The 14445-nt window shown below is 39.2% G+C and overlaps 1 protein-coding gene across 1 annotated transcript; it reads right to left on the bottom strand.

The window, feature by feature from the left end:
• Window positions 1-688: 688 nt before the first annotated feature.
• On the bottom strand, window positions 689-14128 carry LOC133130876 (long-chain fatty acid transport protein 2-like). The gene is made up of 10 exons (XM_061245826.1): window positions 13660-14128; window positions 11009-11218; window positions 10519-10677; window positions 9013-9137; window positions 8457-8651; window positions 7481-7571; window positions 6686-6884; window positions 5248-5345; window positions 2118-2248; window positions 689-1812 (listed from the first exon to the last, which is right to left on the bottom strand). The coding sequence occupies exons 1-10, from the start codon at window positions 14126-14128 to the stop codon at window positions 1636-1638; spliced, it is 1854 nt and encodes a 617-aa protein (XP_061101810.1). The 3' UTR covers window positions 689-1635.
• Window positions 14129-14445: the final 317 nt, after the last annotated feature.

The raw sequence follows: 14445 nt of genomic DNA, 5'->3' as shown, positions 1-14445 counted from the left end.
ATATCAGAAAGGGGGGTGGGGGAAATCAGGAGGGAGGACTAAGGTACAGTTTGAAATGGTGTGTTTTTAGTCTACGTCGAAATAGGGGGAGGGATTCTGCTGTCCTGACAGTGGTAGGCAAGTCATTCCACCACTGAGGAACTAGTACTCCAGCACATTGGATTATTACTAGAGCGGAAAGCAGGCGTGAACGTGCAGCTCGACTGCCAGGTAAATGGTAAATGGTTGGCATTTATATAGCACCTTTATCCAAAGCGCTGTACAATTGATGCTTCTCATTCACCCATTCATACACACAGACTGCTCTTACTGCCTGAGCCATGTCGCCAGGTGCTCATAGAGGGGGAACCATAAGGCAACCAGAGCTGGCAGACCGGAGTGGTCTAGCTGGGGAGTAGGGAGTGATTAAGGATTGTGATTAATTAGATGTGGATTGGCCCTACAGTTATAGAGTTAACATGCTTCTTTATCCATATTATTATTATTACACAGTGCAGTTATTCTGTACTCCAGCACATTGGATTATTACTAGAGCGGAAAGCAGGCGTGAACGTGCAGCTCGACTGCCAGGTAAATGGTAAATGGTTGGCATTTATATAGCACCTTTATCCAAAGCGCTGTACAATTGATGCTTCTCATTCACCCATTCATACACACAGACTGCTCTTACTGCCTGAGCCATGTCGCCAGGTGCTCATAGAGGGGGAACCATAAGGCAACCAGAGCTTGCAGACCGGAGTGGTCTAGCTGGGGAGTAGGGAGTGATTAAGGATTGTGATTAATTAGATGTGGATTGGCCCTACAGTTATAGAGTTAACATGCTTCTTTATCCATATTATTATTATTACACAGTGCAGTTATTCTGTACTCCAGCACATTGGATTATGAAATAAATGTGACATTAAGAGGCTTTTGATCCCCTTTGATTTGAGGGTATTTATATCTATATCAGGTGATACATGGAGGAATTACATCCCTTTTCATACATAGTCACCCCCCGCTATTTATAAATAATTGGAAGGTTCATCACTGCTTCTGAATAGTCAAGTGTATTCAGTCACTCCCTAAGTGCAGGTATAAGAAAGTTTTCACTGTCTAGTCTTGATTCCTAGGCTTTTCATTGCCTTTGGAGTGTGTTATTGGTGTCTGTCAGCATGAGGCCCTATTGAGCCCCTCTCCCGTGGAACATACACAATCTCTTATTTGATTTGGCAAAAGAATAAAACCTATTATCTGTGGCTTGCTATGACACTTTTTAGCCACTAGTGGGCATGTAGATAAACGAGGACCATGGAGTTGCTCTGAGCAAACAACACCAGAACAAGAAACACCTTATCTGACTAAACAAGGAACCAAGACGAAAGGTCAGTGTTAAAAACATTATGAAAGTCCTTACACCCCCCTAGGTTCAAGCGTCAATCATGGATATCACAAGTAAGGTGCCAAGTGTGTAATTGTGTGGCATTATTTGTGTAGGTAAGAATAGTATAGCACCCTTGATAAAGATGAACAAGGAAGGCTGTATAATATAAAAATACAGGCAATGAGCATTTTTTAGATGACTCCGAGAAAGAGATCTTGTTTAACAAATCCTTTTTTGTAAAGAAGCTGTTAAAAATGCACGAAAAAGTACATTCATAGCTGTATATTTCCTGATACAATTGACATATAAATATCTGGTGTCATTTGTATGTAGCCCCTTTGTTTTTTGTCCAGAAAGTACAGAGGCTCCTGAATCAAATCTGGGTTGAAGCCTTCTTCGACCAACTTGACCTTAATCTGTTTGAATGTTCCGGTTATACTCGAGGAATTCTGGGAAAGCAAAAAAAATATATAAAAAAATCAATCAGAAGGAAGCAAGATTAAACATTTTAAATGACAAACATTTAAATAAAATTGTAAGGATATCACATTTGCCTAGTATTATTTTTGAGTCAGTTGGGACGGGTTAATCAGTCAATTCTCTGTGGATTCTTGATATATGCATTCCGCTCGGCTTGTTTACAAAATGAGATTAGGTAACCTGTTTAAAAATACATGGAAGTAACATGCCAATAAAGAAATGTGTTTAACTTGACTTGACAAATGATTTGAATGGGGTTGCACAACAGTATTACCTGAATCCGCACAAAGCATGGCCTGGCGTAAGCTGGCAGGTACTTGACCACGTGGCTGAAAATGCTGGAACAGTCAAACTCTCTGCCTTCTCTCAGCATTACTGCTGCCATTCCTATCCTCCCTTCATGGCCTGAGAAAGCAGCAGCGTAGCATTACAGCGAGGAGAAAGAAAAACAAGGGGGAGCCTGATACTCTTGTGGAATGACATTGTCCATCAGCAGCAAGATCACTGCACTCATGAGATTCCGCTTTAACACATTCCCTTCCCTTGCTGTCTGCCCTCGAGGGAGGTATTTACCAACTAAATTTGCAATGTGCAACAAGCAACCTGCTCTGTAAGGGAGGATAGTCGATGAACAACCAAAACACAACTGAACCACCTTCCCAGCATACAGTCGGCTCTAGAATTATTGGCACCCTTAATAAAAATGGAGAAAAAAGGCTTCATATAATTTCAACATTGATAATGATGTTTACTTATACCAATGCAATTTATAGCGTCATTCAAGAATTGTTAACTATAGTTAATTTACAGTTAATGTGTCATCCAAAATTAGTAGCACCCTTGATAAAGATGAACAAGGGAGGCTGTTGTTGAAGTTTGATCAAAATGCTCTTATTGAAAACCAGGAATGTTTAGAATAATGATGAAGTTTGATTTAAATGCTTTTTAAAACTGCGAAATGGTTAGAATTGAGAATAAGTGAATCAGTCAGCATGTGCAATTAGAACTGTATGTCTGTTCAAACACATTGAGCTACAAAGTACAGTGCAGAGAACACTTAATCAGGTGTTTAAAAAGCCATGGCATTGGATACGACCTGTTTTGACTAAGTGAATATGTGTCTTTGCAGAGAAATGTTTTGAGTTAGTGACCCCCGGCCAATTTGCCTGCATCATTATGGAGGCGAAAGGTTAAGACAGCTCAGCTTTCATAGAGTGACAGAAAATATTAAGGCGGGTTAAGAGAGACAATGTGATGTTATATGACAAATGATTGGTTAGCTATAATGTATAAAGACTAGGATACTTCCTACCATTACTTTGGAATTCTCTTGTCTCTGGAAGCTCTGGAAGTTCTCTGGACCACACAGACTCCCCAGATTAATCTGTTTTATTTTAAACTAAAGATTTGTAATGAGCAACTATTGACTCTGAATATTTCTTCAACATCATTGCTGCCAATACAACTTCACCCACGTAAAAGGGACGAGGAGGAAAAGCGACAAAAAATATTTCCTCAACACTGTATTTTTTAGATGACTCCGAGAAAGAGATCTTGTTTAACAAATCCTTTTTTGTAAAGAAGCTGTTAAAAATGCAAGAAAAAGTACATTCATAGCTGTATATTTCCTGATACAATTGACTTATAAATATCTGGTGTCATTTGTATGTAGCCCCTTTATTAGGAACACTTTATTAGGAACATTTTAATTTCATTACACCTACTTATTCATGCGATTATCTGATTAGCCAATTGTGTGGCAGCAGTGCAATGCAAACAATCATGTAGATACAGGTCAGGAGCTTCAGTTAATGTTCACATCAGCCATCAGAATGAGGAAAAAATGTGATCTAAGTGACTTTGACTGTGGAATTATTGTTGGTAGCAGACAGGGTGGTTTGAGTATCTCAGAAACTGCTGATCTCCTGGGGTTTTCACATACACTAGTCTCTAGCGTTTGCAAAGAATGGTGCAAAAAAATCTAAAGCACACAGAAACACCTTGTTAATGAGAGACAAAGGAGAATGGCCAGACTGGTCAAAGCTGACAGGAAGGTGACAGTAACACAAATAACCACACATTATGACAGTGGTATGCAGAAGAGCATCTCTGAACACACAACGCATCATAACTCTAAGCAGATAGGCTATAGCAGTTGACGCCTAAAAAATAAGTCTAATAAATATCTAATAAAGTGCTCACTGAGTGTATATTTTCTGTTCAAACAGAAAAACTATGCTTTTATAAACAACAAATTTACATTTGTAAACATTACATTTACAATGTTTTTTATTTAGTAATCTATTTTCTTCTGAAAACCACAGTAGCCAAAATTATTGGCACCCCTAAAAATGATTGTAAATTACTGTTTCACTAGAGCAGGGGTCGGCAACCCTGGTCCTGGAGAGCAGCAGGGTGTGCTGGCTTTTGTCTCCACCTTAAAATAAGCAACCGATTCAGACCCAAGAAACCAGGTGAGGTGAGTTAACTGTGCAATCAACGGCTTTCATTGATCAATTAATGCCAAGTAACAACGAAAGCCAGCACACCCTGCGGCTCTTCAGGACCAGGGTTGCCGACCCCTGCACTAGAGTATAAAAATGAGGTAACAAGCATGCAAAATCCATCAGCATGGGAAAAGCCAAAGAACTGTCAATTCAGAAGACACAGATGGTAATTAACCATCACAAGTCAGGTAATGGGTACAGAAACATACATAAGCAGTTAAACATACCACTCAGCACTGTAAGGGCAATAATAAAAAGGAGTAAAACAAATTGAATTTCCAGTGGTCCATTTAAGATCAATTGCACAATGAATTCAACAAAGTACCAGGAAATCTTGACAGAAAACTGATTGCCTGAATCTTGGTCTTAGGTAGATTGTCCAGCAGGACAATGACTCCAGGCATACATCAAAGTCCACACAGAAATGGTTAAGTAAAAATAACAACCATGTTCTTCAATGGCCAACTCAGTCCCATGAAAAACCTGTGGTCTGAACTGAAGAGGGGGGTATCCCAAGGATATCAATGATTACGAAAAGTTCTGCAGGGAGGAATGGTCAAAAATCTTTCCAAATGTATTCTCTAACCTTATTACAAATTATTGGAAAAGACTTGTGGCTGACATCTTTGCCTGGGGGGTATTAAACCAGGGGTGCCAGTGAACATGGTTTTTTGAGGAAATATTTTGTTTATTTGCAAAATGTAAGACTTTGATTGATTCCATTGAATCATTAATAAATTATACTACTTCATGTGTTGTAAAAAAGGCTTATGTCAATAACTTTTGGGGATTGAAACAAGGGAAGGGAACATCATACAATTTGGAATTCTACCCAGCCCACAAATGCAGTATGGCAATATTAGCTGTGCAAGTTTGGCAAAAGAACATTCCCTTTACCTGGCACATGAACACCATACACATTTGCCTCCTTGATAAAATCCATCATTGTGAGGACATCTGACACTTCATTTGTGGCCACATTCTCCCCTTTCCATCTGCGAGTGAAAACAGAGCACAGATTTTCAGAGCTGCTGACAGTTGGCAGTGGGTTAAAGCCTTAATTAAAATCTTTATTATCCTCTGAGGGGCAATTTGTTTACAGTCTTTAAAACAAATGAAAAATGATCCAGGTGCATACAAGAAACAAATAAACAAAATGATCAAATAACAAGACTCTCGAAGATTAATAATAATAAAAAAAATATCTAACCTTTATTTATATAGTTAATATAATAGTTAAAGCATTATGCGTGTTCATTTTTGATCATACAACAAAATCTTTGTGCATTTTATGTGGTTTTAAAAGGACTTGAATCTTGGTGAACCAAACAAAAAATAAGTTTTGGGCATTATGATCGCTTCACAGCAAGGAGGTCCTGGGTTTGAATCCCCGTCCGCCGGAGCCTCTCTGTGCGGAGTTTGCATGTTCTCCCTGTGTCTGCGTGGGTTTCCTCCAGGTACTCCGGTTTCCTCCCACAGTCCAAAGACATGCAGGTTAGGCTGATTGGAGAGTCTAAATTGCCCATAGGTATGAGTGTGTGAGTGAATGGTGTGTGTGCCCTGCGATGGACTGGCGCCCTGGCCAGGGTGTATTCCTGCCTTTCGCCCAATGTATGCTGGGATAGGCTCCAGCCCCCCTGCGGCCCTGTTCAGGATGAGCGGGTTAAGATAATGGATGGATGGATGGCATTACGATAAGAGTGTCACAATGTTGAACTTTTGGTTGTTGACCACTAGATGTCACTAAATCTGATTTTGTGTTTGCTGAGTTTCACTGCCTAATTATGCATCTTGTTAACAGACTCACCTGCTCTCTGTTATTCGGTCATGTGAGTTGTTTAGCCAATTGTCTCACAGTATTTAAGCCTGGTTTTTTCACCCTGTCTTTGTTGAGTCTTCACTGAACGCTCTGTGAGTAACTTTGGCTTGAATCGCTGTAATCTTAATCTCTGATTGCCTCACCTGCTCTTTGACCCTGGACTGTTGATACTTGGATTGCCTTGTGGATTTGTTTGCCTTACCTGGATTGATCTTTTTGCCAATGTAACCAATCTCTGTACCCTGATTATTTGGATTACCCTTTGGATTAACTGTCAGATGTTTTTTGCCTTTTTGTGGATTTAAGGACTGAACTTTTGTTTTTGGATTTTTGTACAGTATCTTCTGAGCTTTCTGGAACTTTGACTTTTTGTGGAATAAACTTTAAACTTAACCTGCCGCAATTGAGTCACCTTCAGTTCCTTGGTGGTTCAGGGGATTGTTCTCAGACAATCACACCGGAGACCCAGGTTCAAGACCCAAGCCTGACCGAGAGAGAGAAGTGAGTGACAGCTACCTGAAAGTGTCCCCAACACGGTCCTGGAAATAGACAAAATTGTCATGATCAATCCTCAGCAGGTCTCCACTGTTGAAGTACAGATCTCCTTTCTGAAAAACGTTCTGCAGGCGCTTCTTCTCCGTTTGCTGAGGATTGTTTGCATATCCAGAAAAAGGTGCAAATTCTGTGACCTTTGACACAAACAACCCCGTTTCTCCTGCAAGAATCAGAATCATAGTTAGCACTCAGGTTTTTTAAAATTACACATACAATATTAAATCATATTACACTCTCAGAAGTAAAAATGTCAAAAAAGAAACAAATGCTTGTCAGAGGTAGGTCAGGGGTAGCCAACGCTGGTCCTGAAGAGCCGCAGGGTGTGCTGGCTTCTGTTGTAGTTAACTATGTAATTAACTGCTGATTAATTAACTCACCTGGTTATTGGGTATGAATTGGTTGCCTTAGGGTGGAAAGAAAAGCCGGACTGCCTGCAGCTCTCCAGGACCAGGAGTGACTTCCCCCTGCTATACATTAGACTTGTAAAATTGTACCCCTAATGCAGCAATATATAATTACTTTGTACCTTTTTTGCTTGGAAAACTCCTTTGTACTCAAACATTACTGTACTTTCAGGGTAAATTTAGGAAATGTGTTCCTTGAAGAACAAAAATGTTCCCCCACTGTCACTTCTGAGTATACTAATTAAATAATTCTTTATTTCTAGCACACCAATCTTGAAAGGAACAAATTACAATGAAAACCAAAAGCACAAATCTACTGTGACTTCAGATTAAAATATACAGTAAGGCTTACCTTTGGGAACTTCAACACACAGACCATGGGCATCCCTCACTGGCTCATCTCTTTCTATGTCATACTTAATGAGTGCATAGGAGAAAATTTTCTAGAGCACAAAACATCCAGGTCAAAACAATAGTTTTCATTACCCAGTGAGTAATACACAATATAGCCTAATTTAGCCCCAATTTAGCTCAGATTTCACCTGGATATAGCCTGAGTATGTCCTAGTATCCTGGCAGAGCCACCTCATTGAATAGAAACCTTTCTCTTTTCAACCAAATATAGCCGGGTTTTCACCTGAACATCTAGATGTCTCTTGTAATGGTAATTTTCTTAATTGATTCTTAATTGACAGTGTGTTAGTGTAACAACAATCACATGATTTAAAAAAAAACCCTTTGGACCGCTTTCTGAATTAAGTGCTTACTAGGAGTCTTTCTCTGTCTCTCTCCCGGCCGACAGACAGCCTTTGAGCTTCATGTCTCTGCTTCTCCTAGAAGGGGGTAGCTAGCACATTCTGGTCTTACAGCAAGGTCAACAAGAGGTATTCAGAAGACATACTGATAAATGTTAGTGGCTAGCTTCACGTCTTATTGTTTTGGTAAAGCCCCCCCTTCTGGAAAAAGTGTGTATAAGATTCTTACTATGCCTGATATATGTTATTTCTGTGCAAATAAATACAAAAGTTAAACTGAAGTATAGCTATCTTTGTTTTTACTGGGATCTGTTTAATCAGACGATGCTCACCTGTAAAATGTTAAAATCCCTACCAGTCTAGATCTACATATCTAGCAGGTGAAAACCTGGCTGTATTTGGTTGAAAAGTGAAAGGGTTTGAGCCAAATAGAACATACCCAAGCTACATCCAGGTGAGTTAAATTGCCCCACTCTCAGTCCCAGATCTCCAGCCCTCTAGATATTTGGATTGGTCTGGATTCCTTCTTTTAGCCTCTGAGTTACTTTCTTGATGAATGGTAGTAAATCTTACCCTGTGGAAGTAATTAACTCTTCCAACTGCACCAATTTTTCCAGCATAGTTCATGAAAGACATGTTTCCTTCTGTGGCTGCATACAGCTCTTTAATTTTGACGCAGCCGAAGCGATTCACAAACTCTCTCCAAACATCGGCCCTGATGCCATTGCCCACAGCCAGTCTAACTCTGTGGTCTCGGTCATTGATTTTCTATACAGGAAAACAAAACACAATCACAATCAATATGTAATGGCATCACTCAAGTTTCCTTATAAACAGCAGCCTATGTTTAGTTAAATAAAAGGCTCAAAACTATTTTACAGCAGGTATGGCAAAATGTGAAACAACAGTTCAATGTCCAGCTATTGAAATTATATAATTAGTATGCAGGTCCTATATCTTATGTAGTGAAATGTTCTTTGGGGGATTTTTAACTGTACTCAGACACTAATTAACTACACCAATGATCTGCCAATAAAGATGCATTATTCCCCTCAGAAATATCTTTAGAGCATAATGTCCTGAATTTTGTTACATTTTACCCCAAACACCACACAAAATGGTGAATTACCTTTGGAGTGTTGCAGAGGTATCGCATTACTTCACCGATGTACTGTATCACTGTAACATTGTATTTCCTGCAGTCATCCCAGAACTGAGAGGCAGAGAATTTGCGCTTCAAAACAACTGTTATACCTACAATTCAACAAGCAACAGTTATATATTTTCGTGACATTTTCTGGACATCTCCATTGGCTACAGAATAAATATCAAGTTGGTGATATTCATTCTGTAGCCATGTAGTTGATTTTAAATGATATCCCACTGAATAACTTGAATTATTCAGTATGATCTCTGAAGAAGAGGGAATACTTGGCCCAAAACAAAGTGGGTGAATATCTATCAATTGAGGTTTATATTTTTAATGTACTGTAATTCTGAAGACATTTAAACAGTTTATTACATTTTTGCATTAGTTACTCATAGATGAGTAGAAAAACATCCCATTTTAATGCTAAAACTATGCACAAATGCATGCACGCACACACACACACACACACACACACTCACACACAATTGTAATTTCGTTATATTGACTTTTCTGGAAGATTAACAAGTAGTTTGTATTGATTAACCATGGTCAATCTTAAATCTAAAGTTAAACTTTCATTTCTGACTCGAGAGTACACAAATCACAACACACTATTCCAGACATGACAACGCAGATCTCACGTCAGACAGTTTAACAAAAATATTTTTTTGCAGCAATGCATTGTGCAATAAACCTCCAAGGTCATTTTTATAAAACAAATGTTTAAGTTTGATCAAAATGCTCTTATTGAAAACCAGTAATGTTTAGAATAATGATGAAGTTTGCTCTAAAAGCTTTTATTAAAACTGTTAAATGGTTAGAATTGAGAATAAGTGAATAAGTCAGCATGAGTAATTAGAACTGTGTGTCTGTTCAAACACATTGAGCGGCAAAGAACAGAGTTTGTTTAATGAAAGTGCAGAGAACACTTAATCAGGTGTTTAAAAACCATGCCATTGGATATGACCTGTTTTGACTAAGTGATGCAGGTCAATCAATGTGGGTCTTTGCAGAGAAATGTTTTGAGTTTGTGATCATCAACCAATTTGCCTGCGTCATTATACAGGCGAAAGGTTAAGACAGCTCAGCTTTCATAGAGTGACAGAAAATATTAAGAAAGACAATGTGATGTTATATGACAAATGATTGGTTAGCTATATTGTATAAAGACTAGGATACTTCTTACTGTTACTTAGGAATTATCTGGTCTCTTGAAGCTTCTTGCATGGAGCACACAGATTCCCCAGATTAATCTGTTTTATTTCAAACTAAAGATTTGTAATGAGCAACTATTGACTCTGAGTGCTTCTTCAACATCATTGCTGCCAATACAACTTCACCCACGTAAAAGGGACGAGGAGGAAAAGCGACAAAAATATTTCCTCAACACAAACCAATCACTGGGATCATTATAAAACAGAACTGTAAACATAGTATAGTTGTTTCTGTGTATTTGTTTTTAAATGTAATTGTGGACAGTCTTACCTCTTTCAATTGCAGAAGTTACTCCGATAAGTAATCCAGAAGAATGGTACAGAGGAAGATTCACATAGATCACATCCTTCGAGGTAACTCCTATAATTGCTTGAAAGAAACTTGCTGCCCAGATCTTGTGCTGAGGCAGTGTGACAGCTTTGGGAAGACCTGGGGGGAGATGTGCAGTAGCTACAACCCTGCAGAGCTGTGAGCCTGTATCTTCTGCTCGTTCATCAGCATTCCACATCAAGTTCAATACTAGTGTTCACATCTCAGATCTGGATTTTATTCATGCTTTTATCCAAAGTGACTTACAGTTGATTGGACTGGGGACCCCTACAGCACTAGTTAAAGTTAAAGGCCTTGCTTAAGGGCCCAACAGCCGTGCAGAATCGTGGCTACACCGGGGCTTGAACCACCAACCTTCCGGGTCCCAGGCATGTACCTCAGCTACAGGATGCCCCAAATAGTTATTAAAGGTGCGAGAATGTGCAGATACCTGTTGTGCCAGAGGTGTAGATGTATAATGCTGGGGACTTCATCGTAACGTGTGAGCGCAGGTCTGGCGAGAGGGGCTCATCGGAGGCACGGCTGATTTTATCAGTGAGGGTTTCGATCCCCACTGTGTCACATTCTGCACTGAGGAGGAAGACTGAGATGTTCTGGTCTTGCAGTGCTGGCAGCACCTCCTCAACAGCATCTCTCAGCTCTGAGGATGAAATTTAATATTTAAGAAGTGATCTAAGTGGTGACCAACTCCCCAGGAACAGACTCGGGAACCCCAACACATGAGATTGTTTTTTAAATCAAATCGGATACATTTGCATGCGATGTGGTGGTTTGTTCATTCATGTTGTGTTGAGTTTTTATTATTCATATTTATTTTATTATTTCATAATTGGAAATCAGGCTTCCATAAACAAGTGGCTAACTTCATCACTTCGTTAATGATTTAGCATTCCTGGTGTCCTTAAATCCAGCTATGGCCAGATTGAAATGACCAGTTACCAGCTGTTTCAAAACATACAGTGGGCTCCAGAATTATTGCCACCCTGATGCATCTTCACAAAAAGTGCTGTAAACTGAAAAATAATAGTTTTATATATGAGAGACCACATTTGGAGGGATTTTTTTTACCATTCCTCCATGCAAAACTTTTCAGAATCATTGAGACTATAGGGTTTTCATGGGATTTAAGTCTGGAGACTGAGATGGCCATTGCAGAACATGGTTGTTGTTTTTATTTCACCATTTCTGTATGGATTTTGATGTATGCATAGAGTCCTGCTGGACAATTGACCTTTACATTACATTACATTATTGGCATTTGGCAGACGCTCTTATCCAGAACGACGTACAGTTGATTAGACTAAGCAGGAGACAATCCTCCCCTGGAGCAATGCAGGGTTAAGGGCCTTGCTCAAGGGCCCAACGACTGTGCAGATCTTATTGTGGCTACACCAGGATTAGAACCACCAACCTTGTGTTTCCCAGTCATTTACCTTAACCACTATGCTACAGGCTACTCAGCTTCCTAGCAGAGGAAGACAGCCCTTACAAAGAGTTTGTTGGTATGGAGGTGTATGTCTTTTTTAGATTTGGTGATCTCAAGACACCACCAATCTCTTCAGTTCTTCAAAACTGCAATCCTTGGGTTACTTACCATGTTCCTTACTGTCAGTGGGATAATATATATTTTTATGTCTTGTTTAATTATTTCACTATTTCACAGTGCTAAGTGAAATAAGTGTTTAACCGTTTATGTATGTTTTTGTGGTCATTACCCAACTTGGTCATGATGGTCAAATACCATCTGTGTCTTCTCAATTGACAGTTCTTTGGCTTTTCCCATGCTAATGGCTGACCAAGGGATTTTGCAAGCTAGTTACCTAATTTTTATACTCAACTGGAACAGAAAGTGATGGAATGACACAATATAGTTCCTTTAGACTGAGATTAACTACCGTAAATCCTCAAATTGTGTCCGGGATTCTATCTGAAGCCGGGCCTCGGATAATAGCCTGGGGCGTGGTCGATTCGGACAAATAAAGGCTGGCCCCCAAATACAAGCCGGGGTAATATTGCCTACCAGTAGGGCTATCAGTCCATGAGCACTAGAAGACATTGTTTCGATTTAACTCAATGAAATAAAAGAGCTCTTCTTAATATTTTATATTGTTGGTTGGTTTAATACTGTTGCCAATGAAAAGTCGTCGTCCTACACCATGGGTCTCCAACACGTTGCTCTCAAGCTACCAGTCGCTTGCCGCCCCCTTCTGAGTAGCTTACCAAAGGCTAAAGCAGTATACATTTAAACACAATTGTTGCCGCGAGGCATTCCAACCTACGAAATTTAATAAAAAGTAAATCAGGCAAAATTAAAAATTAACTCAATTTAGGCTACTTGGCTACACAATCAGGTTTCCATGCATTTACAGCACAGCGCGCTTTCAATGAATGAATGAAAGCGGCTGCCTTGGCTCGCAATAAACAGACAGGTGGAAATCCCAACACTCTTTCAACTACATAAAGCTTAACACTGAACCAGCAAATACCCCCCAGATTTCAGTGCCCATCAGTCCCAACATTTAGCAATAGATTCAAACCAAAGCGAAAATCTTTTGATAGCCTACCGGTATGCTATGCTTTGTGCAGCCTAAGTAAATAAAAGACCCCAGCCACAATTTGAGGATTTACGGTAAATTAAAGTAGAATTGTATTGTCAATTTCACTTTGTTTGATTTTATTTAAAATCATTTTTGCACCTGTGGTTTTAATTACTAAATAAAAAACATTTAAACACAAGAGTACATTCATTGGAATAAAAGTGTATAGTTTGTTTGAACATAAAATATAGATCATTATCCATGTTGTTTATTATATTCAGCCTTTTTTCTCTATTTTTATTAAGGGAGCCAATAATTATGGAGCACACAGTATCTTGAGCTGGTCAAACCATGTTGAGTATGAATATGGAGCTGGTCTGAACTGGTCAACCAGCTACCAGCTGTTTCAAAACCTAGCTTGAGCTGTTTTTCCAGCAGGGATTACATGAGCAGTGTGTAGTTTACCAAAACTATAATGTGTTGTTTGAATCAATTTCTGAACCATGAAATTGTCAGACGGCTTAAATGGAACTTGTCTGCTTACCCGCTGCAGCGATGAGAACCTTTGCCTCACAGCAGGAGAAGCAATGCAACAAAGATTTTGACCTGATATTGTAATTTAGCAGTGCAGCTGCACATCCTATCTTCGCCAGACCCAGCCATATAGACACAAAAGAAGGTTCATTTCCTAGGAAAAGAGCAGCGATGTCTCCCTCTCTCAGACTCCCGTGGCTCTGTAAGGCTCTTGCAGCTTTGTTGCTCTGTTTATCCAGTTCCAGGTAAGAGTATGTTTTACCCTCAAACACAATGAAAGGTTTTTCAGGTTGTTTTTTCACTCTGTCTAAAAAACAGTCCAGGATGGTGTAGTTATTTTTTGTGTACTTCAGCCTCTGTGACCTTATGCCAAGAAATGTAAAAATATACTGGCAATCGTGCACAAAATATGGAAAGGAAACATGCAGACACATCAGCAAAATGACCATGCCTCCCAAAACTGTAAAAAACAGCTCCATTTCTGAAAAGCTTAGATTATCCACTGCACCTTTGATGGATCTTCTTATGCAACTAAACTTGATTTACAGGTAGACCTTATATAAGACGTTCACACCCACTATTCAAAGTTTACATCCACCATGCAAAGAAGAAACAGAACTGGGCTGTAGTTGATTAGCTTCAAACCTTAGTCTGTGGTTCAAATCTGATTTAATATTAAACTTGTTGATTGCCAAAGAACAACAAGCATTTTAAACATTACAATGCTATTTCCCTCGAGCCCTCTGATTTAAACAATGAACTTTACCCTGTCTTGTTTAACTGATAAGACTAACTA

This window comes from Conger conger, chromosome 6 (genome assembly GCF_963514075.1).
Source record: "Conger conger chromosome 6, fConCon1.1, whole genome shotgun sequence".
Taxonomy (NCBI): Eukaryota; Metazoa; Chordata; class Actinopteri; order Anguilliformes; family Congridae; genus Conger; species Conger conger.
Note: the sequence above shows the minus strand (reverse complement) of the source record. Positions and strands in the feature narration are given on the sequence as shown.